At 38.9% G+C, this 26,995-nt stretch overlaps 1 protein-coding gene across 2 annotated transcripts in view; it reads left to right on the forward strand.

Annotated features, from left to right (window-relative positions):
- The window catches only part of GABRA4 (gamma-aminobutyric acid type A receptor subunit alpha4), a 48,019-nt gene extending 33,479 nt beyond the window's left edge, over positions 1-14,540 (forward strand). For both annotated transcript variants that reach the window (XM_071432450.1, XM_071432452.1), the window contains one exon: positions 2,551-14,540. In XM_071432450.1, coding sequence (XP_071288551.1) covers positions 2,551-3,084 — 534 coding nt within the window. In that variant the 3' untranslated portion in view covers positions 3,085-14,540. The remainder of the gene's footprint in view (positions 1-2,550) is intronic.
- The last annotated feature ends 12,455 nt before the right edge of the window (positions 14,541-26,995 follow it).

Raw genomic sequence — 26,995 nt, forward strand, 5'->3', positions numbered from 1 at the left:
GAATGTGAGGAGCCTGACTGTTACCTGTCTGTCTTACCCGTGTCTGTAGATGATGGTGCACAAAAGGGAAATACATTGAGATGGTCATTGAAAAGAGGTGAAAGTACAAGTGAGCAAGAGCATAAAATGGTGTCTCTGTAAACTAATGGCACCTAATTTATTGTTTTGCTCTTTGAACTATTCATTTTGGTTGCATGTGGAGTGACTGAAGGTGTGGTAATTCCATTCTCCAGCAGCAGCAGCACTTCTAAGCTACTTGTCTAATGTAGGTAGAGAACAGGAAGGAACTGAGACATGTCTTGGTTCCGGTGCAGATGTACTTTGCAACCCCTGCCTGGAAGCCTGTGAATTTTTGCTTCCCAGGCACTGCTTGAGAGCTTTACAGTGGGTGACACATACTTGAGCAAGCCAGGTTGTCCAAGGATCTGCATGTAAAAGATAAAACTCACCTCCTCTCATTGACTAGTGCCAGCTTCTCCATGTCACAGAGATGTTGTTTTGGGCAGTGAGCATTGATGACTTCAATCTGCTTAGCTTTGCAAGCCTTCAAGTGACATGCAGCACTCCACCAGGTATTACCAAGTCTCTAGTAAATGTAACCCTGTCCTGATTGTACTTTATAATTTCAATTTAGCAGTCTTGAAAATGGCTTTACTGTTCCTGGGTCATTGACAACCCTAGTATGAAAGTATCCAATTTTCACATCTGTGTGTACTTCTGCACTTCCCAAAGAGTGACTTGGGCTTCTCTATCAAACAGTAAAATTAGTGTTTCTTTAGGAAAAACCAGCTTCTTGTGTTTCTTCTAGTCCTCTGCTTCTTTGGATTGCAGATGCAGAATAATAAATAAAAGGGATTGACACGATTCTGTGCAGGAAGGAAAACTGAAATTTAAGAGGGATTCTTTGATATATCAACTGTGAGCTGGCAAACACATCAGACATGAACAGGCATAAAGCTGTGACAGTTTCAGATAAATTCAGGCCAACAGTATTGCCAGTGACAGATTTGTATTGCAATTAACAGGATTAGGGACCAGCATTCTGGTCATGATGGGAATACTATCAAGTGATTTGATTTTTTTTTTTTTTTTTTTTTTTTTTTTTTTTTTTTTTTTAGTTATTTTTTTAGATTTCTTTCAGCTTCAATTTCTTGGTTTCCTTGAGCAGAACAGTGAAAGCACAATTGGTGTAGCAGACAGACACAGTGTCACTCTTGTCACTACTCAAGGTACTGCTAGTACCTTGAATAATACCTAACCTACTCTCTGTTACTGCTCTGTCACTTGGCTGGAGAGAACTGCTGTTGGATGAAGGAGGAAAGACATTGCTGCATGCTTTCTCTCTCTTTGATTTCTGCTGTGAGCTTTGGCAGGGTTCTCTGGGAAGGCTGGAGGGAAGGGGAGCCAAAGGCACAGTTGGTATGGTGCAAGGCAATGCTTGGGAATGGTATCATCAGAGAGGCATAAAACATAGGACTTTTTATATATAACTAGTGGTTGTTTCATCCTGTCTGTATTTAGACCTATGTACCCTATCTGTCCTCAAGTCTTTGTCTTATGGAAATCAGTTAGTTTCTTAATTAGAAGATATTCACATATTATATCTAAAGTATTATATGTTTTACATCATATTTAGGTGCATTGCTGAAGGTCAGAATTCTTTAAATACCTTTCCAGAAGGAAATTCAGGACATGTTAGTCTTCCTCTTAAGTGCAAAGAATAAAGACAGAAGCCAAGTCCTAGTCCCAAAAAATCAGTAGAATGTTAAACTCTGATGGATTTTCTATTCCTGTACTTCCTTATCTGTATTTTGGTTTCTCATGCAGCCTAATAAGTACTATTTGATTGAAGAATATCTTTCAGAAAGACATCCAGACTTGCCTGAAGACACCAAGTGATGGAGAATTCACCACTTCTCTTACCTAATGAACGGAGAGAAGTAGTTGATGAGAGACTAATTTATTCCCTGGTTCAGTTGTGCCTGGTTAATTTATTACCTGTGGTTGATGTGAAAAAGCACTGGCTTTATTTCTGAAAGAACAGCAATGTGGCAACTTGGTTTGCTGAATACTTGCATTTTAACAGCCTCTTCTGTAGAGGACTAGAGTTCCTAGTATATGGTAGTTATTTTTCTGGAGATATATAGAATAAATAAACCTTCATGGCTGGGAAGTTGCATCTAGAATGTTTTTATATCATCAGAGAAAGAGGTAGACATTGGGGAATCTTGTTTTGAGCTTGAGCCTGGAAAAAGCTGTGACTCTAACCTGAGAGTCCTTAGCTTCGTGGTATTCAGTTTGTATAGGTACTGCACCACATGGAGTGTGATGTCTTCACTCTGGTATTCCAGCCACAGGTAAAAGGAATTCTTGTTTGTCACTTTATATGCTATTAAATCTATTTTCATCATTTTTTGGTATCTTTGTTCTTCAGGATCAGCTATGGTTATATTTGTGAGTATTACTTGGATAGTACTTGATTATAGTTTCCATTGCTTTTGTTTGAGCGTTTATTTTAAGAATGACAAGTATTTTTTTGTAACTTTGCAGAGTACAGATGCCAATTCAAATGTGAGGAAAAGAACAAATGCCACAGTACAGTCTGAAGCTGATGGTGGGAGCCGAATTGACACAAGGCACAGTTCTGTCCAGCCTCCCTCTGTAGCTCAGGGGTCTTCTGACATTACACCCCACTCCCTTTCTGCATCAAGTCCCAACCCTTTCACACGAATCAACGCATCGGAGACATTATCCTCTGCAAGAGCTACCCCTCCAGCTCCTCCTTCTACCCCAATTTTAACTGGATTTGTATCCCAGCATGCCACAGCTGGATCCCCTTCCATTCAGCACTTGCTTGGATCTAGACTGGAGCAGATTCAGACCACCACACCTAATACATTAGGAGCATCTGCAAAGCCATCTGCTGTCACACCACCTCCTCCCCCTGCCTCCCACTCTGGCACGAGTAAGATAGACAAATATGCACGCATTTTATTTCCTGTTACCTTTGGAGCATTTAACATGGTCTACTGGGTGGTGTATCTATCCAAGGATACCATGGAAAAATCAGAAAGTCTAATGTAGTTTTGCTGCTATGTAGTAGTTCCTAAATTATACTCACATTTGATGCAGAGTTTCTTCTTTTGAAACTATTTAAAAAGGTCAGTAATTCTTATTTATAAAAGCTGTGTGGTACTTTCCCGTTCTAAAGGCTGGAGTTATTGGGGATAATTTGTTAACTCTTAACAGAGTAAAGGGTAACAGTAATGGGTCTTCCTCCCTTCAGCCAGCAATGAACCAACACTTGCTTGAGACAAGCTACTCTGGCTGCACAGAACTTGCAATAGGGAGGAACATGCACCTGAAAAAAATCAGAGGCAGAGGTGCAAAGCTGTGCAGTGGAACACATCTGACTGCTAGGATATGCATGTTGGCTATCACAAATGCTTGAGGCACCCAGCACTGCTGTCTGGACACAGCATTGCATTCTCTGAGTGTGAGGTCTATGTCCTGTATATCTTGACAGTGCTTGCTAGAAAAGGACTTTCCCTGCTAGATTAAAATTGACAGAATGGGGGGAAGAAAATCAATAGCAGCAAAGGGGAAGAAAGTCCAGCCTGGGAGAGTGCAACTCCAGGAAAGTTATGCAAAGGAGTTGTAGAGCTCCGTATATTTTTACTAAGCATTATTTTGCATTGTAACCTAGGAAATTCTCACACCAAACTAAGAATGAGTGAACCTTGTAAAATCTGAAATCTGATGTAATTCTCAAAATTGGATTTTCTTGTTTGGTACGGTGATCTAAAGTGGGCGATTCTTCTTTGACCTTGCTGACCAGCTTGAGTGGATTTATTCCTAAATTACATCAGTTGTAGTAGATGAGGACCAGACCACAATGTTCAACTTTTCATTTAAATTCTTTGCTTTTTCTTTGGATGCTTTGGGTTTGGTTTGTTTTTTGTTTTTCCCCCCATACTTTTCAGTTACACTCCTGATTTCCTTTAAACACATATTCCATCCCGCCCTCCACCTCCTTATGTAATGTTTATGTCAAGTTAAATTTTCAACACAGTTTTAAAAGTGGCTTGAAAATTAAGCAAAAAAAGCCCCATTTCCTGTGCATAGATGAGTGTGGCATGTCACTGAGTAAATGAAAGACACCCTTTTTGAGAAGGACTGCTGTGGTATAAATAAGAAAGTAAACTTTCTAGGTGGATCCCAGGCTAAAAATGTTAATTTACAATCCATTTGTTCACTTTAAACTGTAGCATAGATAGGTGCTTTTCTTACCAAATTGCAGTATGCAAGTAGGCAACATTATTAAAGAGTTGAATAGTTAAACCTGATAGAAATCCTGATCATAAACGTTATTTTCACTAGAACAGGTAGAAAACAAATTGCCAATAAATAAAAGAAATGTTTGTACAGAACTGTCTGGCTTGGCAAATGGTTAGTGTTTCTGTGCAGGTGACAAGTGAGAATCAAGGGCCAAATTCTCAGCTATGATCTGGCTGTGCCTTTAAAGGGTCTGGACTAATCCTTAGCTTCAGCTGACTGAATAGGAGATTGGTAGCCTATTCTCAAAGTCTTGTGCTGCCGGGCAGATCAGGTGAGTGTTCAGTGGTTCTGTGCCCAGAGAATGATCAAGAGATGTCTGGAGACCACAAGCTGCTGGCAACAAAAGGGATGCATAGGACTGCCCTAAACTATGCTGGGACAAGAGTCAGGGTAAAAAGCCCCATAATGGTGAAACTGTGACTGTGCCCCTGTCTCTCCAAGCCTTTTAGCCAGCTCATGGCTGAGAATCTGACCTTTAACTTGTGGGACCTGGGAGATACTTGGCAAGAGATACTGCAGTGTGCAGTATGGATCCCAGATGGTTCTTTCATGTGTAATAATGAACTGTAGATGATAGAATGCAGTGGAAATGTCTTACAGAACTTTATTATAATGGAGTGATATAATCAGTTGCCTTAGCCTTTCTTTTACTTAAGGGATGCTCTCAAAGGGCCAGGTATGGTTCTTTCCTTTTTCACCTTTTACATCTGGAAGATGGTTGACACTACAGCACTCATTAGGAAAACATTGTGTGGCATAATGGAGAACTGGAAATGGAGCACCCGTGCACGATGTCTAACTGCAGTAGTTTGTATCTTTGGATGTACTGCTAGTTGCTGTAGCTGTTTCCTCTCTAATTAGGTCACATTGTTACAAATTGTTGGAATAGAATATGGTAAGCAAGGGATTATTTATTTGGTTAAAGCAGAATAATCAGAGCTAAACCTCTGGCAATTATTGATTATAATTGCGCAGATGATAAAATACGTCTAGCACGAAGAGTGGTGACCTGCTGTGTGGAGAACTTAGTATTTGCACCAGAAGTTAATGAAATTACTCTTTGCTTTCCTCCGTGATGAAAACCAAGGATATTCTCTCACAGGCAGAGCTTTAAACAATTCACTAGAAGCAGTTGTCTGTTCTTTCCACTCATCCCTGTAAACTGAATTTAGAATCAGCTTTTTCTAGTGCATTGTTCAGTGGGATCAACACTAGTTCAAGCTAAGATTGATCTAAATCTGCTGCTTCAATTCACTTGTAGTTTCTGTTTAAAGACTTAAAATGAGGGAAAAGGACTGCAAAAATAATAAATTACAAATATTTATTTCTATGCTTCCATTTTGGGAGAAATTTTTAATGATACCACAGAAAAAGTTACCTACTTTAAATATCCAGTGTATTTCTGAAGTACCTTCCAAAACTCTCATGCCTAAATTCAAAATGAAGTACATTAAAAAAAATCGTGATGAGTCTAGGACTACTTTATTGAACTTGACTACATTTTCATGTTGCAGCAAATGAAGAAATTGCCATAATTACCTTTCGAAATTACATGTGGACAATGTAAATAGGAATTTATTGTTAACAGTCGTTCTTCATTATTTTTAATCTCCCTGGATGATCAGAGACAGTAAAACAAAAAAGATCACTGCAATATATCAGTGATACCATAACTTGAAAGCACAAAAGGATATATATGCTTAATATAGCAGCCCAAATCTGCTAACTATAATCCTAAGGGAGAACATTGCAGGTGTCATTTCAGTGACCGAACAGCTTATTAGAGATGAGGTTCAGTGAGATGAACTCTACAGGAGCTATATTTTTAGGTTTTTGTTCTTTTTTTCTATTGGCTTTGTTGAACAATCTTTTTTTGGACCGTATCATAATGGTTTAAAACTAACCAAACACTTCAGATAAGTTCACATCTATCAACAGGAAAGGAAACTGAAGAGAAAGACAAAAAATCTTTACAAGGAAACAGAGGTAGTTCTCCACTGATATTTCCTCAGAGACATTGTTACCAGCAACAAAACTCACACAGATTGCAGTGATGCAGCCTTGACCACTAATGCAGCCACTTGAGAAAAACAGTTAAAAACTTGGTTCAGGAAGATTAGGTTCAGGAGCTGAAGTGTGGTTTGTAGTCAGTTGTGAGCCCACTATTAACAGGTTTCACTGCAACTGAAAATAATGAAGATGAGAAAGGTTGCCAGCTTAGACCCCAGCCCTTCAAGGTGACTTGAACTCTTGGAGCTCACCAGCAGTACTGGAATCTGTTTTTCCTCCTATTAAAATGGACTTGTGTCCATCAAATGGATGTTGGTAGTGCATTTCTTCTCCCATGTGTCTTTGAAGGGGAAAAAAGACTTTAAACTGTTTAGTTATCCACTCTACTTTCATCAGGCGAGTAAACTGGATGATAATTGAATGAAAGAGGTAAATAGTTTAATAAGGAACGTGATTAGAGCTCTTCTGTTTACAGGACCTGAGAGTTATTGATTACAGGGTGTTCAAGTGTAGCCTTTGGCATCTCATCATCTTCAACATTTAGAATGGACCTTACCCAGAAATGGGGAAACCAAGTAAATGTATTTAATAGGATTAACCAGTATTTCTACAAAAAATTAAATTAACTCAGCTTTTTTATATGCCCAGAATTCCATAGTCTTCCACTGTACTGTACACCTCCTGTGTGTCATTTGGCCTCTGTGTCCCTTAATGCTGTAGCTCATTGTCTGTATGCCATGTGAGACTGTCAGGGTATGTAGTATGTATTTATCCAATTTATCCAAAGCCTGACTTCCCATATTCCTTGTGCTGTTAGAAGTGTAGGGAAGGCCAGAATGGGAGAAATGACGCACAGGCTTTGTAAGGGACACACATTGGCCATCTGGGACATTTTCCCATAGATACTACAGATTTCTTAAGAGACCCTTTTTCAGTGGGCTATAGCAGCACACTATACATACAAATCCCAAGAGTTGCCAGGGCTCTGCTTGAGCAGCAGAATAGATCATGGGCTTTGCGCACTTCTTATAACTTTTGCTTAACTCGGAAGGAGGACAGAAATTTTGGTGAGTTCCTTGTCTTCCTGGCATTTGCCAATAGGGCTTGACCTCACTAAAATAGAAGGGGTCTGTGTGGCTAGCACTGGTTATGAATTGCAATACAGACAGCTGACAAAAACCCACCCTTGTTTTTATTTAATCCTAGTATTGAAAAATAGATTAGAAAAAAAGCAGCTGTAGTATTGAGAAGCCTAGGTTTAGTATAACATCTGCTGATGATATCAATCAAGCCAAGGATGATCAGAGTTGTAGAAGCCTTACAGAACTTCAGGGCTATACAGCAGTAAGTTTGCAGCAGGTCAGCGCTAAGTGGGGAGAAAAGGAGATGCTTCCCTTCATACTCTGACAGGAGTAAAGCAATAAAGCATAAGCTTTATTGCTGCTCTATTTATATGTGGTAGAACAAAACTGCATAAACAAAATTTCATACTCAATGAAAATCTGAGAGGCAAATAGCATTGTGGGGATCAGTATTAACCACCAGACACCAACCCCCCCAAAAAATGAGGAAAAACTCTAAGAAAAAAAATTAAGTTAAATTAAGTAAAGTTAAATTAAGTTAAATGACAGTAGCATCTTTTAAAATTAGTTAGTTTTTTTTTCAAGAACCTGTATTTCTTTCACTGTGGGCTTCCAAGGTGAGTTTACATTTTTTTAAGAATGTCTACTGGTATCCACTGGCACCAATATGTGTTTTTCATTTTCTTCAGTGCACTTTAAAAGGGAAGTTTACTGGAAGGAAAAATGTACTGTTTTGAAAGCGTCTGATATGCGTTTATTTGTACCATCCTCATTTGTAGGCCTCTCCTCAGAGTGGAGATATAGCTATTTTGGAGAATGTGAATGTGGGGAGAGTTTCAGTGTGTTCTGAGTAAATCAGACTCTGAAAGTAAATTTTTGCCACATCCCAGGCAAGTGAGAGTAGTGCGAAGTACAGAGCACCCTGTAAAGATCTCTCTTTGCTAATGTTATATTCTGTGTTAACTGGAGGGAATGAAAAATGCAATTATTGTAAAATTGATAGAATTTGCAAAATCTAATTTATTTTCACATGAGTTAGAAATTGGTAGGTATTTATTTCAGAATTGAATAGAATTGTCTTCTTATTGTCCATAACTTATTGCATCTAAAATTATCTCTTAGACTTTCTCATGCTTTTTGTATTATTCTGCTGGAAAGGATTTCAAAGGAAGCCAGTTAATATCCATTGCAGTTCACTATATTTTTGGTCGTAATTCTAGTTTCATTTTCTTGTGCAAGAGGAATGGAGAGCATGATGGCTTTTTCAAAATAAAAATAACACTGGCAAAAAGGCAAAACAAAAGCCTTGGAGATTCCCTTTTTTAGAAAACTCCCATCCAAACTCCCATCAATTTTTGAATGGTTTTTAAAAAAAATAGTGTAGTTCTAGCATTTAAAAATACTAATGCTGTTGCAGCCTGGGTACATATATACATATATATATATATATTCCTTGAAATAATATAATTTCCCTGAATTTTAAGGAAGCAGACTCAAGATGCACTTGCTAATAGTTCTGTATTGAAAGAGTACCTTTCTGGATGGAAAACACTATGTGAGGTAGGTATTTTTTTTATCACTATCTTCATATACCTGTTTTCAAGACAAAGATCTGGAGGAAGAGTGTGATATTACTGAATTAATCTTCAAGTAGCATGAAATCTGAGTTATTTCCTGCTGGTCATCTTGCTGTTGTTCAACATTTGCTTAGTGTTTTTGTGAATGCAGTATGCAGGTTGCTGTTAACTGACAGCAGTCTGTGGATGATCTGATGACATAAAGAAACACTAAAGGAAACCGTTGATTGTGAATATGTTTTCATCCTTGGAAAATACTTAACTGGAGTTTGGTAGAAGAAGCAGATGACAGTATGAAGCACTCAGCTCTACTTCTGAGCTCAATACATTGAAAAAATTAGTTGAGTACTGCTTTGTCCTGCGTCATCATCTTGTACTGGTGGCTCATCTCCATGGTAATAAAACTGCTATGAGGATGGAGGTCTCAGAAGTAAAGAATGTCTACAAGTATTTCTTCAAAGTTATTTCCAAATATGAGATATCTAACATTATTACTAAGAGTAATGTCACAGTATGCTTTATATTTGCAAGCTTGAAAATCTCCTTTTCTGTTAGGATGTGCCAGGTTGTCAAATGAACCTTTCATAAGCAGATGATTCTGTATGTACATGTATTTCATTTTTTTGTTAATTTGTGGCAACATTCTTTATCACCAGAGGAGTGGTGGAGATTCGAGGTGTTTCAGATAACCAGAGCTCTTGAGCAATCACTTTAAAATATTTGTTTCATAGATACATGTCTTTGCAAATCAATACCAGCAGTGCTTTTGTGGTAAAAAATAATCCACCTGTGAAAAATTCTGGTCTTGAATACTCAACCCACATTTGAAGGGCTGATGAAGCACATTGGGCAAGGCAGGACTCAGGGCATGTTTATTCTTAGAGGCTTCTGAATTGGAGCTGGCTTATGTTCTGCCATCTTCTGGAGCAGTCTGCACCAGAGAGGCTACAAGCAGAATCCATGAGCTTTTTGCAAGCTTTTTTTGAGACTCCACCATAAGACTATATTACTGCTGAATGCAGCACTCTCCCCTTCTTCTTTATTGCCTTGCTTTGTGTGTGGGGAAGAATTTCAGTGTTTGTGGGGAAGCAGGCTGAAATAACTTGTCCAGCTAAACCCCCAGTTTCGTCTTGTTTCCTTTTGGCTGGTTAATAGTAGTGGGGTCAGTCTGATCTGGCTCCCGTCTCAGTGCTGGTACAAAGGAGGGTGTGAGGAGCCTGGATTGATGCTTTGAGCTGGGTTAATGCTGGTGTGAAACCACAGCCTGAGGACTCTCCTCTTCCCTCCACTGTCATTAAAACAGAGGCTCTCTCAGGCTTTCTCAAACCTCCTGTGGCCTGTGGTCATTTTTCCTCCAGAAAGGTGATTTTGTGAATTATATCAATGACAAATCATGGACTAAAAAAAAAAAAAACAACAAAAAAAGAGGCCAGAATTTTTGAAAGAGACAAATCAATCAAGTTATTTGAAGAGAGAGAAAAGGAGAGAAGGGAAAACATGAGTATGGATGAAAAAATTATTTTCTTGCTACCAAGCAGTTATTTTAAGATATGTCCTATTAGAGGTACTAGAACTGCATCTGGCAGGAAACAGCCTAGAAATAATTATTCCTTCATTATAAGTATAATGAGAAAGTATTAAAGAAAAGTGTCCAATGTCCTATTATAAACATTTGTGTTCCATTGAAGCTGTTTGCAAAAATGGTATTTTCTTTGTCAGCCAGGAAGAATTAGGAGACAGAATAGGGAAGGGAAAAGAATGAATTTTATTAAGTTTTACTGCTTCCCTTTGTTTTAGAACATTTCTCAACCAAAAATGTAAACAGTAACATTAAAAAAAAATCTTTCTGGGACTCTATACATTTAATTTTCAGTGATGAAGCACTTTGGAATGTTTAGCATTTAACTTGCTTTATGTTTAAGAGACTAAATAGAGAGCATGCTGTCTCTGATTTAATTCAGTTATCAGAGGGGAGATGTGGGTGAAGAAAACAGCTTTCCTTACAGTAACAACCAGTATTTTTAAAATATCATGCTTTCCTACTAAATCTGAAGCCTTCATTCTTGTACCTGAATTCACGGGAGCTGTTTGGTGCTGAGCATTGCTGATAATCCAGTCAGTGCTACAGCGTGTGGGCTGCACCTGCATTTAGAGTTGCCATGTCTGAAAATGTACATTCACAAGCTGGCACTTGCAGAGCATGGATCCACAAAAGGCAAAGGTGTGTGTGTGTGTATGTATGTGTGTGTGTACCCACAGTGGGTGCATGAGAGCTGTTGTGCTGCTCATGTGGGAGAAGATGGGAGTCTGTGGTCAGAAACAGAGGATAAGGAGAGGGTGACTCCCTCTCTCAGAGGCTGAGCAGGGCTTATATTGGATTAAGCCACTTATGAAAATGCCCCCTAAACCCCTTTTCCAAATAGGCAGCGTAGGAGCAAGCTGAGTGCAATGTGGAATTCAGCTCCAACTGCAAATCCTCCATGAGGATCAGCACAGTTAATCTCCCCTAAGGGTTCTGATGCTGTGGCTGGAAGACTGAAAAGATGTGAGGCAGCTCCTGCTGCCAGCTGGGATGCCTTCATGTTGCTGTGCATCCAAGCCGTCCTGTAGTGCAACAGGGTCTTTGGAGTAGTGGGAGGAGGATGGAAAATGCTTTTTTGGAGTACAAAATAGGGCAGAATGAAAACTTTGTTCAGGTCAGCACTGCTCATATGCACTGCAACAGCACAGAAGGTCCCAGAGGAGCACCAAGGTGTACTGCACCTTGTCAGCTCCTTGCCTATCTGCTAAAGGTTCTGCAATGAAGAGTGGTGGGAGTGACAAATACAGGTCTGGTAATGAAACAGAAGATGCTTAGTGCTGCTGCCAGGTAAGTACCCACAGTCTCCTGCCAGCAGCCTGTGGGCCTTCCCAGGGACAGAACTGCATCGCTGACTTTTTGTAGGTCTGATTACTATGCCCCCACCATCTCTCCTGTAACTTAAGCACTGGAAAAAGGGGGTTCTCTTTGATGCTCTATTTTGTTGCATAATTTTGCACATTTCTCCATTTTGTTGCATAATTATTAAGAAGAAAATCAAGCTGAATTCTTCTCATTTTTAAACTTTTTTTTTAAAGAGGCTTCCTCACCTGCAGACATGGAAATCATAAGCTCCATTGCAAACTTCAGGAAGGTAGGAAACACTTCTATGCAAACTTCTGTCTATGATTATCTCACAAAGATAGCTTTTGTTTTCAAATAAAATCTCTAGTTAGGAGGATATTTAGTTAAATCTTTAAACATTTTATATACAAAAATATTTTCTCTGTACTGAAAATGTGAATTTTATTTGTAGACATTTCACTTAGGAAGATAAGGTGAAATGTATGTGGATTTTCTCTTAAGCGAAATCAGATGCTTAGCTGTGGGATATTCAGTAGCCATTTAATAAATACATGGATTATATTTTTTCTCTTTGGAGAATGCAGAGACAATATATAAACAGAAGGTGGGAAGATTCTGTGGAGAGGTTTTAAAATGCTACTTCTCGCTTCTTCTCTGGCTATCATATACATAAAGATAGTGAAATCAGATAAGAACAGATATGTGAGTGAAAAAAAGGCTTTCTTTGATCTTCACATTCTCAGTTGATCTTACTAAATATGCAATTAACCAGCTTCCCTGTACACTTCCATGATTTCTTTCTGCTATGCCATGGGTGAACTGTGGAAGACCTAGGAATTTTAAGGTTCAATATATCAATCCAGTTAAGAGGGCACTCAGTGCTGGCCTTGCTGAGTTTGGAGCATGTTTTTGTAAGTGATGGAGCAATCTGTTCAGCAGGACAAGGTATCCCAGTTCTGGATAAGAACAGCTGAGGCATTTTCCTGAGGTAAGATGTTAGAGTTGAATTAGGTTTAAGGGCTTCTCATTAGCTGTTTTAAAGTTCCAAAATGAACAATCTAAACCAATCTTTGGCATGTTCTGCTACTTTTGCACTGTTTTGATTTGTTCAAGTTCTGTCCTTGACTTTGCTCCCTTGCTGTGTGGCTGAGGTGAGGAGCAGCAGTTTCTGGGATGGTGTGGGATTCCCACGCCTTCCCTTTGGCCACAGGCTCTCTATGCATCACATCTCCAGCCCCAGGTGGACAGCAGAATCTGGGCAGGGAGAGTGTGTGCATCCATGCCAGGGGCAGATAAACCCTGGCAGTCAAGCAGAAGGCACAGTGTGAGTAGGGCTGGAGTCCTAGGAATGGTGTGTAAGGATTTAGGGGTGGGCTTCAAGATCCAGTGCTAGTGCAGTGGCATAAACCAAGTTTGGCTGCTTGAGATACAGGTCAGTTGTAGAACAGACAAAAGTTTTCAGGTTTCTGATTTTCTGGATGACTAACCTGTGCTCTGTGCTGCATCACTAGCAAGCATCCAGAGCAGAGGCAGTGTGTTAAAAGTCCATCTGCAAACACAGTATTGACTTGCTGGTAGTAAGTAAATAAGGCACCTAGAAGTTGCCCTGGGTACCTTTTTCTCACCTTTATCTACCACCCTTGCACTCTGCCAGTCCTGATATTCCAAACTGCTGGGGCACTTTGATGAGCTGTTAAAATCAGTCTATCTAACAAATGATGGAGAACATCCTTTCTCTCACTCTTTCTACTCGCAAATTCACAGCTGAGGGGCAGACTGGGAGATACCAACTTCTGTGCTAATTCGAACCCCCTCCCCAATAAAAAAGTATTTATATGTGATGTGTAGCAGCTGCTATATGTCATATATATTGTGTCATTTTAAGCTGAAAATGAAAAGAAGTTAAATAAAAAATGTGATATTTACTGATATTTTGTTTTACTGTAAGCTTTTCTTTTCCTGAGACGCCCTGTCCATTGCAACCAAAACATCTGGGTTTAGGCTTAGACATTGCAAGGAGAACTCCCAGTGAAATATATGAAACTTTTGGAAGTACTTTTATATTTTTTTTCTGTAAAAGTAGTGGCATGCAGAAAATACACTTAAAGCAAACATAGTAAAAATGCTTTTTAAACACCTCCTGTAGGAAAGTTCTATCTTCGATATGTCGATAACTTACTACTTCTGCAATATGTGGCTGACCTAGATGCATGTTGCAAGAGTTCCTGTGCCATTCCAAATTCTGACGTTTATCCCTTTGTATTGGCTCATACATGGGGAAAAACTGAAAGGAAATCAGAGCAAGAGAAGCCTTTTGTTGAATTCTTTTACACTATTCTTGGTGCGCATTTTAGTTGCATGGAACAATGTGGCTGGGAAGATTTGAAGAATCAGAAGTTAACTAAATTATTTGAATGATATGTTCAATGCTGGTCACCTGACTATACTAACAAACTTAAAAGGTGGTTTGATAGCTGTCAACTTGTTTTGCTATTGTGCAGCTTAACTGTTACCTTCCTGTATTATGAACATCTATGTATTTGGAAAATAAATCCATCTTGCAAGAAAGATTGTGCAAAAAAAATTGTTCCTATTATACTCCAGTGTATTGCTGATGTCAAATAAAATACAATTGTGAGAGTTCTTAAACAGTTGTCTTTCTAATTGTGGCCTGAAGCAGAAAGAGAAAGGAATACAGTAAACCTCTTTAATACGGATTCTCCTGAAATGATTGCTGCAACATTGATGCTAGCTAAATGGTTCCATCAACCTGATGTTTTAGATATGAACAGATAAAGGGATGGGTTTCATGAGCAATATGCTGAATGTTAATCTGCTTTATTATTTATTAAGATGGCAGACCAGTCTACTGATGTATCACACAGTCTATGATGTATCTCACGACGTCAACAAGCTAAAAGCTACATGAATTACCTTGCCTCTCTCACAGCAGCAGAAACAAACAATACACAGATTAACAATGCTCACTTTATTATCTAATTTATTTATTTTTTATTCCTGTGAGGTAATCTAAGAGAGCACTTCCTTCTTGCCTTACCTGCCAACAGAACATTCATCAGCTGCTCTATTTCTTAACATGACCTAAAGTGATGTTCTATTATTCTTTGCTTGGACCTGGCAAAGCCTCTGTACATTAGAAGCCACAGACTTGTAAAAGTGGTGTTTCAGCAAAAATGAACTACAGCTTGCAACAAATATGTGTATAGAGGCAAGTATGGAGAAATTATTTTGGTATGAGTAGTGGCCCATGCAAAGCAGGGAGTGGGGAATCCTAGTTTATTTTGCTAAGTGTGGCCAGGACCATCAAATCTCTTTGCAGGCTGAGCTGAAAGCTGTCAGAATGGCTTGCAGTGCTGCAAAGTGCTGTAATTGCTGCTTGCTTCAGGGACAGATGTTGATGCCAAGAAATCTGCTATGTTTGACAACCACAGCTAGATCATAGATTTGGGAGACTACAGCCCTTTCTCCTAGCTTCTGTGGCTGTCATTTTTAAGCTTGTAGCACAAATTAGTCATACATGCTGCTGCTGCCACTTAATGCTACATGGCATGATTCTACCTACCCCACATCTCACATTTTAGTCACGTCACTTGCATTGATTAGATGGGGATTTCTGCTGTTAGGTTATGGCAAGGCCTCTTTAGCATCTAAGGAGAGTTTCAGTGGATGCTGGGGTCAGGTTTTATGTAATTTAGAACTATGGCTGCTGGTAGTATAAGACGAATTCAACCTGAAGGCTGAAAATTATCAGGAACTTCACCTGGGCAGGTGAAAAACACTTCCTAAATTAATTTTTAATACCTCTTTGTGTACTGGGTGTGATTAGTGCTTCTTAAGAGCATTAGATCAATTTCTGGTAGTAGGAGCATGAGATTTTGTTTTATATATCTTCAGTCTGAGTTTAAGGGAATTGAGCCTGTGTTTTCTGTCTAAATGGTCTTACTGTGGGCCCATGAAATATTTGATATTGAGCTGGGAATAGGTGCTCTCAATTCCCATTAAAATATATTTACTTTTATATGCAGTACATAGTACTTCTCTTAGGAGAGCAGCACAGCTGAGGAGGACTCGGTTGTGGAAGTCAGGTTCTGGCTTTTTGCCTACCACTGCCTTCTGCCCTTTTCCCTTCTTCCTTTCTGCAGGGTTGAGTCTCAAGTTTGTATTCTCAAATTTGTATTTGGATGCTCTTTTGGAATGGCCCTGGAGAAGACACAATTAACTATGGTCTAAATGCTGAATTTGGACCAAAATGAAATCGACCAAATTCAGCATTTAATCTCAAATGCTGAATATCAGTGTTCATCTACTGAACAGCCTCTGACCTGGTATGTATATAAAGGTAAAACCTGCTCAGCCTGTCCAGTGGTCTGAGATGGTAACACTAAATTTATCCAGGAAACCAGCAAGATGACAGCTCCAGATAAAAATGAAGAAGCATCTGGGAAAAGGCTGGCTGTAGATCATGTGACATTTCATAGCTTATGCTAGCAATTGTCATGTCAGAAGGGCAGCCAGTGCAGGCACAGAGAGACAGAAGTTGCATCAACTTCAGCACAGCCAAATGAGCCTGGAAGAAAAATTCAAAATACAAGGTGAAGGGTAGCCCCAGTCTGAGTGTGGGAAGGAGCTGGTAGCACCCTCATGCTATTAGGGAGGGAAGATGAAGGTGTGAGTTGATGTGATTAAGCCAGCAAAACTTAGAGAAATTATAGATCAAAGGCTTGTTTTTCAGATGTGCTGGAGGGTCTCTAAGAGGAATAGAGAACTTACCTGTATTGCTGAAGTGCTTTAATGCTGATGAAAGCCTTTGGATGGAATTTATGTGTCAGCTCTGATGGATAGTGTGAAAGGAAACTTGCTGGAGACTAGGAGGTGTGAAGCTATTGGGGCAAATTGCCAAAGGCATTCTAGGATGGGCAGTGTGTCCAGATGTACTCACTGTATTATTGCAATTTTGGCTATTTTTCTTAAATGACATTTTCTGTATGTTCTGTGGAGATTTTTACTTTCTCAACTGAGAAAATTTCATTTCAAACTACAGGAAATTCATTAAAAATGCATTGAAGTGTTTTCTTTTTCAGATAACAAGAAGCTGAATAAAAAGCTACTCTGAAGTGTCGTTCACAGCATGGGAGAGCCTGCCAAAATGACACAAACAACTCGGAGCTCCCTGGTGTTTTATCTGCTGGGGGGGGGGGTTGGTGTTTGGTGGTTTTCATTTGGTTTTTTGTTTTGTTTTGTTTTTGTTGATTTTTTCTTTTAATGATTGCAGATGGAGGTGCTGTTACATCCTTCCTTTCCAAGGCTAATGATTAGAGCACTTGCCCATAAAAGACATTGAATGTCTTCTGCCTGTTTTACAACATGTCAGCTCCCAGCTGACATAAAAAACCTCAGTGTGTAACCTGTGTGTAACCACAGCCAGTGGGCCATAGCAGAGGAAAAGACCTGTGGGATCCCTTGAAGCATAGTAGAAGGTATTTTGCTTCAGGAGTCTGTCCAGGATCTGAAGATAAAAGAGATGTATGATTCCATTGCTGGTTCAGGAGATAACTTCCTGTATGGTTTTCACAGAGTTTCTGGACCCCTTGTTTAAGGACCCTATACATCCAGGAAGCCTTAGCACTAGGTAATGTACATAGAGATGGAATAGATGTGTTAGAATGCCTACTGATTTGGCCCTGAAGGGAAATGGACTCAGCTGAAGAGGCCCAAATGCTCTGTGGGTTGTATGGACACAATTCCAGCAATAGGAAGGCTATTTTTTCCCAGAGACACAACCATTCTTGGAATTCCACAGCAGCTTTATGACTAGGTGTTATAGTGGTGTTGATATGGGCCTCAAAGAGATAATTTGTAAGGGTAGAGGTGTCCAGCTGGAAGTTAAACAGGCCTGATTATTTGCACAAGTCTGGGCTTATGTGAATTATTTTTGCTACTGCAATATACCAGCCTCTTTTTTTACCATGCATTTGACTTTGATTCCTCTATTTATCCTCCTTTATAAGAGTCTTTGCTTTTATGGAAATGGATTACATCTGTCAGTTCAGGCTGGAAGTTGTGCTTGTGTTTTTTCTAAACCTCCAGCTCCTCCAAACAGCATTGCATCTGTGCTATGTGATTCATTGTGAGTTATAAAGCACAGCAGTGTGCGTGTAAGCTCAGCTTTGTACATTGACAGCTGAAGGTCGAGAAGCTGGGATGCCTTAGGAATGCAGAAGCAGACCCCTGCCAGATTCCCTGGGGTCACAGAGGTGTTTATACACAGAGGTATTTGAGATGTGTTTCCATTCTCTCTGTGTGGCTACAGGCTGTGCCTGAGAACTGGCACAGCTGGCATTATTTAAAGGTCCTTTTACTATGTTTTAAATTTATCATATAAGATTACAATAAATGCCACCTTTGGAGAGCAAATGTGGTGAATTCTATCCCTGAATTCAAGAAAACCTAACTGTTTATGAATGTAACAACACAAGGAGGGTAATTGTTAAATCTGCTTAATTTCTCTAACTGGAAGCATCTTTTCTTGCAATTTTAACACCCTAGGATCCTAACAACATCTTGGGCTTTAATAATTTTAGCTAAGATGCAATATTGTTGCTTCTGAATATATTTAGTTATCAAACTTGTGGCCACTTACATATCATGGCCCCTGTCAGGTCTTTTTCAATCAAAACATGATGCGTGTTTTATCTTGCCCTTATTTCCATACATTGTTGTCAATAAGCTGCATTCTAAAATACAAGCCATTATTCTTCTCTGGGATGTGAATAGAATCACATGAAAATAAATGGCCACCACTTTGATATTGCAAAGGTGATGGGCAGGGAAGTTGTTCTAGTATATTCTGAAATTTGTTAAAATACATGTGTCTACATGCTGAGAAAGGTCTGGAAAGAGCTAATCTCTGATGGATTGCTCAGTTCTCTATCTGAAGTGTCTGTGGGCAAAGCTGGGTAAGTAGGCACATCAAAACTTACACATGAAAATTTTTGTTCCTGGGCTGGATATGCCTTTTAAGTGCTGAGACATTGAGTGCTCTCTCTGCTGGAATGCAAAACCAGTGCATATAAATGCTACCAGTAAGGAAGAAGTACACTCTCATCAGAGAGAAGAATTGAGAAGGTGTGCTAGAAACATGAGACCTGCAGAGTTTCCTGGGGGAAAAAAAATGCTGTTAGCAGCAACCCACCCAGAGTTTTTAGCCTGGAGAAAACATATCTCACTGTAAACCTGCATGAAGCCCAAAGAAGTGATTGAAGAAAGATTAGGATATACTCTTTTCTCAGTTTTCCTTTGAGCCACCTCCAGACAGTCTCCCTTTAACATCCTAATCTTTGAAATCCCTTTGTGAGACACCCTAACTCTCAGATAAACATAAGGAGTCAGGGATCCCAGAGGAAGAAAACCAGCAGCTTCTCCTTTGAGCCTTGCAAACCCTAGAATAAAACCAACACAACACTTTATGTGCTGGTTCCTCCCACTAAAATCCAACATCCACACCTATAGTAAAAGTCTGAACTTAAACCTAAGCAGATGCCATGTCATACTGATACTATAGCAAAGGCCTTTCTTCCTGCATTTTTTTCCTAGGAATGGGGAGGAGGAGGAGAGAAAGGCAGGTAACAGGGACGTAAAGCTGGACAACAGATGGGAGGAAAAGATAACTCTAGTCTCAGGTAATATTGGCATAATTTGAACAATATAAAAATTTGTTCTCAATGGGGTAATTATTTTTATTTTTCTTAAACAAGTATGCCATGCAAGTCTTGAAAAAATGTTTATGTTTGGTCATGTAGGAACGTGTGCTGAACTCCAAAATAGGTCTTTGGTTAATTATCTAGCCTCTATCCCTGCACATGCTCTGGTCTGGTTGTTCAATCATGGGAAGAAATGACCTGTGGCAGGGACAGGTTACAGGTGCTTAAAGTGAGAGCAGAGGGAATGAGCCTGAGCATTTTTTTTTTGTGTCACAGCCCTTGATTTATTGTTTCTTTATTCACATGAAAGTCAAATTCATTGAGTAAATAGTGTGAGCATCTCTTACTTCTGTTATCATAGTAGCAGGGTATGCTAAATGGAGCAAATCAACCAAATAATTACTTAATCATGTGCTTAATTCATTGTCATGGATTTTTCCCCATGAGTATTCATTATGTCCTTGCAAATGCCTTGCTGTTTCATTTGCCTGTAACCATTATTTAGGTTTTTTCACTAATTAGTAAATACATATTACATTAATGTCTTTAAACTTGATGAAATCACAAGTACTTAATTCAGGTTACAAATGTCTTTGTGCTACGTTACTAACATGTTTATTTAAAGAATTTTGTAGGGAAAGTTGTATAAAATAAAGAATTTTGTGGGAGTCATGAAGAAACTCGCAAGAGAAGTAAAGACATTTTCTACTGTGTGTGTTGAAACTACAAGAGAGTGAGGTACAGATTCCAACAACAGCCAAAGTACAGTGGCACAAGGCCACCAGATTTAATCTCAAGTCCTGGATTTTTGGCCCTTTTCTTTGTTTGGTTTTTGTTTAGGCTTTGTCCCATATTCTGTTTCTGTCCTTGGCTATTTAGTTCCTGCTTTTCTTTGTCCAGTGTTCCACCCCAATCTCTCTTTGTAACTGATTCCCTCAACTAACCTAATAATTGGATTCAGTGGAACTTGAGGACATGCTCAAGTGCTCTCCTGAAGAAGGATGCTTTAGTTAATCAGACTGAAATTGTCTGTGAAGTAAATAACATTTATGAGGAGTTTTCTGACTTATGAATAAATGCAAGAACAATTTGTTTATGTTAATTTTGTCACAAAGCACTTTATTAATAAATTGTTTAGACAACTAGACAAACCTCTCAGATACCTGCTGTAGAAGCGAAAAAACCTCACTTACATATTAATTTGGAAGCCTTTTCTGGCATCCCCCAGTGCAGTAGCTAGACTCTGCAGTCCTGAGCTTGGACAGTGAAACTCCTCACTGTGTGAAAAGCTGGCTGGATTGCTGGGCCTAGAGACAGTGGTGAATGATGTTACATCCAGCCAGCAGCTGGTTGCTAGTAGTGCTCCTCAAGGATCAGTGTTTTGGCTGGTTCTGTTGGATATCTTTAGTGATAATTTGGATGAGGGGATTGAGAACATTCTCAGTAAGTTCACAAACAACACCAAGTTGGGTGGGGGCGTTGATCTGCTGGAGGGCACGAAGGCTCTGCAGAGGGTCTGGAAAGGCTGGATCAATGGGCCAAGGCCAATTGCATGAGGTTGGCCAGGTGCTGGATCCAGCACCTGGGTCACACCAACCCCAGGCAGTGCTACAGGCTGGGGGCAGAGTGGCTGGAAAGTTGCCCAGCTGAGAAGGACCAGGAGGTGCTGGTTGACAGTGGCTGAATGTGAGCCAGCTGTGCCCAGGTAGCCAAGAAGGCAAATGGCATCCTGGCCTGTATTAGAAGTAGTTTGGCCACGGAAGTGGTTGCTCCTGTGCACCTGGCCCTGGTGAGGCCACACCTCAAGTTCTGTGTTCAGTTCTGGGCTCTTCCCTTCAGAAAAGACAGTGAGGTGCTGGAGTGAGTCTGAAGACAGGCAATGGAGCTGGTGCAGGGTCTGGAGCACAAGCCCTACGAGGAGTGGCTGAGGGAGCTACCTGACAGGAGGTTGTAGTAAGGTGGGGATTGGTCTTTTTTTGCCATGTCTCAAATGAAAAATATAGGAGAAAATGATGTTAAGTTGCTCTAGGGGAGGTTCAGATTAGATATTAAAACATTTTGTCATTAAAAGAGTGGCTGGATATTGAAGTAAGCTCCCCAGGTAGGTGGTGGAGTCACTGTAACTGGAGCTGCTCGAGAGGCATCTGAATGTGACACTTGGATTGTGGTTTAGTGGTGATTATGGTGGTGCTGGGATGAGGGTTGGACTAGAATATCTTGAAGGTGTCTTCCAACCTTGATGATTGTGTGAAAGACATAATTCTATTTAATTTTTGATTTTGTTTCTTCTTGACTGTCTCCATGCTAGAAGGTATGCACCTAGCTAGTCTTTGGGATGGTTTTGGTTTGCATCAGCTAGTCAAGTGGTTTCTGGACGCAAGTGGGAGTTCCTGATGGGAGTTTTTTCAATACATGGTTGCCCTCACTGGAGGGCAAGAGGAGAAAATGAGATCACTCATCACTCAGTGCCAGCTGGCCTAAGCAGCAGGCACAGTCCTGGGCAGGTTTAATCTCATAGCATAGGTGCACCAGACTGCAGCAGGGTAGAAAAGAGTCCTTGGCTCCTTAAAGGACTATGGAAGGATGCAGCAAACTTTTTTGTTGGAAGTAAAATTTTTAAAAGCAGTTGCAGAGGAATACCCTCTGGGTTATAATAATCCTTGCTGGAGGCCAAATTAAACTACCATTACTGGCATTGTGTGCCATTAATCCCTATCTTTCAAAATGAAAGTTCATGTATTATTACAATTCGGTTCTTTACAAATGCTTTTCATTGCCTAGGAAATAAGCCTAACACAGTCCTTCAGTTTGAGATGAAGCTATTTAATGTTTCAGACATCTCAGATGATCTTGCTGGTGCTGCCACATGTGAACTTCACAGCCTCTGACTGCATCCAAGCAGTGCTATACAAACAATTCACTTGAGACATCCCACAGCATTTTCCACCCAGACTAAGAAATGCTGATAGCCTCGTGAATCATTAACCACATGGCTGATGTGCACACAATCTAGATAAACTCTGCACTCTTTGTAGTCTTTCAGGTCTGACAATAAACTGTCCTGACTCTTGCATGCTGGTGGCTGATTTTGCTGCCTTCTTGCAGATCTTGCAGATCACTTGAGTCCATGTCATAATCATTAAACATAAAGGAAGCACTCGAGTTCTTTGAAGATGAAATGTGTCATAGAGCTTACTTTGACCAAGAGAGATGTCATAAAAGATGACATTATCATAGATTTTTGTTTTCTTTGGTGTTAAAATTAAGCTTGAAAACAAGAGTGATTGAAAAATAAATCCTTAAAACATCTAAGTTTTCAAATCAACAAAACAAAGATTTTCGAATTTTTAATGAAAAACTTGGAAATTTTGTCCAGTTCTAATGGAAAAAGACAGATTAATATAGCAACCAAGTAGGGATATGCATGCCCCATTTTAATGCTCTTGATCTAGTGAAAGAATTTCAAGCGAGGGTTTGCATCAGCTTGCAGACTTGCAAGTGGTAGAGAGATAGAGAAATACAGCATTCTAAATGTAAGAAAAGGAAGATGATTGAATCAAGGACAAATCTTGTTTTACTTTTCTGCCTATCTGCACAGGCCTGTGACCCTGTACTGCAGATGCAACAAGGATCTGTACCCTGCTTGCCTTGAAGTGCAAAGGGAGAATGGGAGAGTTCAGGTACACAGGAATGATTCCTGACCCAGGTGAAGAGCTTGAGGCTAACTCTGTTTTATTTTTTCTCTCTGGGTCTGATTTGCAGTCTTAAGCAATAGGATTGTTTAAGTCACCATGATCTATATGTTCTTTATCACTTATAAAGGAATTATTTTTTTTAAATTTAAATTTAATTTTATTTAAATAGTTGAATGTCTGTGCTGGTATTGCCACACTGAGCCAAAGTTTAGGCATGTAAGTAGTGACTTTACAGAAGTATAAGACTCATATGTTTGGCTGAGTCAAAAGCTCAGCTGAATGTGGGTAAATGTGTACAAACAATACATATTTATAGATCAATTGCCAGATTTTGACCTACACAGAACTATTCAATATAATGACTTTGATATTTCCAGCAACACTATATTTAAAGGCTAATTCCAGAGAAGTGTCAGGCATGAAACTTAGGAAGTTTTATGTTTTGAGGATTTCAACATATGGGTATATCTGAGGTAGAGGGTACTGCATGTATCAGTTCTTACTATTAATAATAGAAGAGAATTGAAGTTAGGAGAAGTTACTGATAAATGTAGAATGGCATTTTGACTAAATTATGGCATTCTTAGACAAGGCTGTAGAAAAGAATTAATCAGATTTAATAGCAAAGAAATTAGTAGTGGAACAATAGAGTGTCTTGGTAAGTCCAGCTTGTAGAGAATTTTTTGTAGACAAGAAAATGTTTAGAGCTATGGAACTAATAAATCAGGAAATTATCAAGGAATGTGACAGAATACGAAAACATGGGTCCAAAAGACCTACCTCAGCTAGAGAAAATGTTTCCTAGCTTGAACTGAATAGCAAGCATATCTATAACATACTATTGCAGCAGACTGAAAAATATGTTAGATGCCATCTGGAAAGTTGCAGTGATTGCACTTTTTAAAAATTTCCTTCTAACAAGAAGCAATTTTGCAATCTCAGCTGTGGCAGAAATTATCAAGATGAAATGCTTCTTTACCTTTACTTAAATGATACATTATGCAAATGGAAAACAGCAATTTAAGGAAACAATTACATAAAGTGAATAGCTTCTATGATCCTCAAACAGGAAATTGTAAGGGATAAAAAAAGCAAACCCTAAATGCTCTTGACTTCAAGCTAGTACTGGAAAAGAAGCTTTATACCTTTCTTCATATCAGGAATGGCAATTGCTGGTATAGACAATCCTTGTGAAACATCTCTGTTGGAGGCCTTTAAACAGCTAAGAACAATTAAGTGAAGTAATACACCTGATGAAAACTTGAAATGTGAAGGTAGTATCACTGGAGACATATGGGGTCGTAAACAATTTACTTGCAGGTCAGAACTGAAAATTGATTCTTGCTCTGACCTAAATTCCTGTACCCCTTTAGATTTATCAGCTTTTATGGGATTCATGGCTCTCTGCTGGTGGTGTCAAACAGCCTAGTGCTTGCTGACCCATGTCCACCAGTGAGTGGTTTTTACTAGAAATTTATTTATGTCAGGCTTTAAAACTGAGAAGATGGTCAGTGTTTCTGTGTCTGTGGAAAAACAGAGACATTCATGTGAGACAATACTGTGTCCCACTTATTCAACTCCACTCTGTGTTTCAGTGATTTTAATTATGTTTTCATGTTGCTGACTTTATGTGCTCTCTTAATTATCTGTCCGTAGAAGATTACCCTTTAGTCTTCTGCATTTTGTCCCACAACTCAAACTTATGGGTTGGTACTCAAGCAAGGAGAGATACCTTTGGCATTGGGAAAAATCTTTGACATTGGGAAAAAGATGCTATTGTATTCAAGCACAGGAGTGTCTATGGGGTTTTTTTCTTGTTGCTTTTACTTTTTAAAAATCCTGTATCAGAAAAGTTTCAATTCTGTTGGTCCTGCCTTGACTATGTGTCTAGATTAGCTGATCTCTTCTGGTCCATATTTCAAGAAAAATAAGCTTCATTTCCTTCATTCAGTAAAAAAAATAAAAATCAAGTGTGGGTTTTAAAAATTATTATTTTGATTCATATTTTTGTGAATATAACTCCTTGTGTTTCTTGAGAGTTTACAACTTTGTTAAAAGGTTTCCTGCAACAGTCTTTGTCACATAGAGTAATTTGGTGACTGACAGTTTGTCTGCATAGTTTTTTTTCTAATCCCATTCAAACTCTTGGTCCATATATTCATTTTTCTTGGGTAAAAATAAAGAGGCTACATTTGTACGTAAAATGATTAAAATACTAATTTTTAAAAAATAAAAATATAGTTTTTACAAAAGCTTCTCTTAGACTATGATGTTCTCAATATTGCTTTTAATTTTTGACTGTGCTGCAGCTCAGCTTTACCATGTTGAATTAGTATGTAGAATGTAGAGGCAAGTGGTGAGATCCAAACTGTGTTTCACCTAGGCAATTCCATTTACGTCCTACCTAATTTTCTGATGGTGCAGCTAAAAGGTCCTGCTCTTCTCTTTTTGACAGCCCTTCACCTGCACAACTTTCTGAATAAATATTTCAGCAGTGCAATGATGGAATGGGCTGTGATACAAAGCAGATGTGATGTCAAAGAAAGCTGCAGGTGAATTAATTGAAGCCATGTGTGACAGTAAAAAGTGGAATATCAGTAAAATGAATGCTTCAGAATGAGGAACAAACCTGCACCCTGTTGGCTTAAAGAAAGGTAGCTGTGAAGGACTGGAGTCACAGCTGTTAATTATTGTTGATTACTGCTGCTGTCATCACTACTGGTATCACTGTGTAGTGGGATAAAGGACAAGAAGAGATTGGGTGCATTAGTATCATATACTCTTGGAAATATATTTATTGGTGCAAAAATGTTATATACTTTTAGTTAGGATGTGTTTATTATTTTAGACTGTTATTATTTAGGGTGTGTTTGTGTTTTCTTTATTTAGGATTAGGTGTTAGATCTTAATTGCCAATGAAGGTGGAGTTTACTAGATAGATGGTTGTCTGTAGTCACATGTTCTTCTGTTCAGGCTTCCCTCTGTTTTCTAATATTATAACTCACTGTTGAACATATGGTTGAACATAAATTTGTATCAAGAGATAGTGTGGTAAGCACTGGAAATATGAAAAAAGTTCTGATAATACAAAACATCCTGAGATTAAATTGACATATGTCAGTTCTCTTTGAATTTTGTGAAAACAAAAGTAGGTCTATAATTAAGATGTCCAATTCTCAGACTAAACTATGAGATACAATGAATGAAGGAAACTGAGCTGAAGACAAATGGAAATAAGAAGCTCAGAAACTGATTTGAAGGCGGTGTATGGAATTTACTTCAGGAAAGAAAGAAAAGATCAGGAAATTTGTGATTCAAATATTGTACAAAATAGCTCTGTATCTTTCTAAATTAGTAAACTTCTCAGGTTTTTGGGAAGAATCAGATCGCCTTCAAGCAGTCAAAGAAAGACAGAAGATTTGAGTTAAATGCCTTAGAGATTAGAAAATGAGTAGGGTAAAGAAAATTATAGTCAACCTCAAACACAGAATTAAAACAAAGGGCCCTTTGCTCAGTAAATAAAGAGGAGATAATGGCACTTATTATATAAAAATAGTATTAGGATGGAGAAATATTACACAGAAACCATATAACAATAATAATAGAGGGTTATACAAATGCATGAGTAAAGTCATGAGAATGAAGTATCTACCCATCAGGGATTGAAATAACAGTCTATTTAATAGAA

Source organism: Agelaius tricolor, unplaced genomic scaffold (genome assembly GCF_023055355.1).
Source record: "Agelaius tricolor isolate 1412-34295 unplaced genomic scaffold, bAgeTri1.0.p SCAF_8, whole genome shotgun sequence".
Classification (NCBI taxonomy): Eukaryota; Metazoa; Chordata; class Aves; order Passeriformes; family Icteridae; genus Agelaius; species Agelaius tricolor.